The sequence below is a fragment of the Lissotriton helveticus genome, chromosome 5_1 (genome assembly GCF_964261635.1).
Source record: "Lissotriton helveticus chromosome 5_1, aLisHel1.1, whole genome shotgun sequence".
NCBI lineage: Eukaryota > Metazoa > Chordata > Amphibia > Caudata > Salamandridae > Lissotriton > Lissotriton helveticus.
This window is the reverse complement of record NC_136065.1, coordinates 1,738,978,886-1,738,981,310: the sequence shown is the minus strand read 5'-3', so window position 1 is coordinate 1,738,981,310 and position 2,425 is coordinate 1,738,978,886. Positions and strand designations below refer to the sequence as shown.

The following is a 2,425-nucleotide window of genomic DNA, read 5'->3' as shown; positions in this document are numbered from 1 at the left end:
ATGTGTGGAAACTGCAGAAAGTAAACTGTCCAGCACTATTTACAGCCAAAATGCCGTGCTGACACATTAGGCGATCTTTCTCACCATCATAGTCCCCATCCAAGTTAAAAATCATTCAGGTCTGGGAAACTGTTAACAGGTTTTAGGCCTGGCCTTTAATACAGCTTGAGATGTTAATGTGGCTATTGTTTTTATAATCATATGTAGGTCACTTATATTTGAGTACATTTGGTCAGCGGTCTTCACCAATTGAGCTGTTACACTGCACACACGTGTTCACACTTTTCTTCCACTCACCACAATATACAGAATGGGGCAGTTGGTCAGCCAACTTCAACCATTGGCTTCTTCTTGTTTAAGTGACAGCAATTTGCTTGTGCATTGAGCTGACACTGAAGGGGCTATTATTTTCTTTCAAGTGTTTTTCACTTTAAAGCTTTTATTTGATTAGTTTTGCAAGACTGTGGCAGGTTCTCAGACACTGAATAAAGGATGCAAGCATAATATACAAAAATAAACAATACTTTTTTAAATGAAAGTGTAAAACAGAAAACGACAAAATAAAAGAAAAAAAAAGGACATTGATAACCTAATGCTAATTGAATAATGTAAGATGGAAAAGAAAAAAATCTAAAATGTAAGTTCAAGGATATTAAAAAACAAAAATGATAATTTCAAAATAGGAGATTATAAGGGCACATTTGTCAAGTATAAAATAATTACTCTCCATCTGTGTGGCTTTGCCTCTCCATGATTGAACACCCTTGAGAAGGTAGCTCTTTACGCCTTAGGAAGGAATTGTCCTTGCACATTCTGCATGCAATGTAGCCTTAGGAAAACCAGGACAACTGATAGAGCGGGGAGGAAAGTGAACCAGAGAAACAAAGTGGAAAATCCCAAAGTACTTGCAATATAAACATAATGGGATAGAGTGCATGGATCTAATTTGTGCTCATTAACATCACATTACGGTGGGAGGAAATGGCTTTATGTTACAGCAACAACATAAATAACCCTTCCAGCTAAACATAAGTGAACATTGTAACAGGAGCAGCACAAGAGAAATACAAAGTCCTAATTAGGTAGGTTACATGATATGCATGAACATTTAGTATATGTCGTTAGTACAGCACACCTACATCTATCTGACATATTTTTAATAGTGAACATCCAATTCTGGAACTACAGACATGTGCTGTGCTTTCTTTTACATTATATCCTCTACTTCTGAAACGTTGGTCTTTGCCACCCTGCTGTCTTCAATCTCCTGCAGGTGTTGATGTGTGTCCTCCTTCGTATCTTCCCGAAAGATCCTCTGGAGTATCATCTGGAAAGAAGCCTTCCTACCACCCTGGTGTCCCACAAACCAATAAACAAACGGGTTGGCGCTGCTGTTGATCGAGCAGAGCAGGGATGACATATCAGCAACAATCATTGGCAGATGAGTGCGGTACTTGTATTCCACTTGAAGCATCACCCTTATTGGCAGGGCAAAGATAAGGAACAGAATCACAGTGGCCACAATTACTACATAGAGTTTGGATGGTTGTCGCTTCCAGGAGTTTCTCTTGACTTTAATGATCAATGTCATGCTGGAGAGGACCATTAGTGGAGTGAAGATCAAGAAATTGAGAAAACCAATAGAAAAATAGGTTGCGTCGCACCATTTGTCGTTTATAGGAAAATCTTCCCCCACAGACAAATACTCATGCTTGTCACAGATAAAAAATTCACTGCTTGTCATCAGACAGGACAGCAGCCAGAGCAGGCTGCACACCACAGCAGACTGGTGCTTTGGCCGGCGGCACTGGTACCAAATTGGGTAGAGAACAGACAAGCACCTCTCCATACTGATGGCTGTCAAAATGTAGAGGCTAGCACTATACCCAAAGAGAGCTATCAGCAGGATTGGGTGTAATATTTTCAGGATGATATCTTTGTCAGGGTGCTGGTCTATGGTCTCAGCCCGCACGATAAAAACTGTGACGAAAACCATAAGGAATGATGTAAAGAGAAGAAATAGGAAATCAGCCAATGCGAGATTGAGTATGTAGATTGTAAATTTGTTCTTTTTTATCCGAAACCCCAAGAAGAAAGCAACAGCGCCATTTCCAGCCAGCCCAAAGATGCAGACGAGGAGGCATATTGAGTTTAAAACTGACTTGACGATGGGCCTTTCCAGTTGGGAATTGTTCCACATTGTCCAGTTCTCGTTTGGTACTGTGGGAGTGGATGAGAGCATGGGGATTCACTTTTAAATCAGCGCTCAAACCTGAGGCAAAACAGTCCACGAGCTTAAGGAGGCTACAGTGACCACTAAACGCAAGGATTTAGAAGATATGACTGGAGTGAAGGAGGTGGCAAATCGGAACTTATATTACGAGTGGGTAGGCTTTGGTGTGGAAAGCAATCCGGCAGGTAAAAG

At 40.9% G+C, this 2,425-nt stretch overlaps 1 protein-coding gene across 1 annotated transcript; it reads right to left on the bottom strand.

The window, feature by feature from the left end:
- Window positions 1–1,207: 1,207 nt before the first annotated feature.
- On the bottom strand, window positions 1,208–2,200 carry LOC144752798 (proto-oncogene Mas-like). Its single transcript, XM_078640650.1, has one exon. The coding sequence runs from the start codon at window positions 2,198–2,200 to the stop codon at window positions 1,208–1,210; it is 993 nt and encodes a 330-aa protein (XP_078496776.1).
- Window positions 2,201–2,425: the final 225 nt, after the last annotated feature.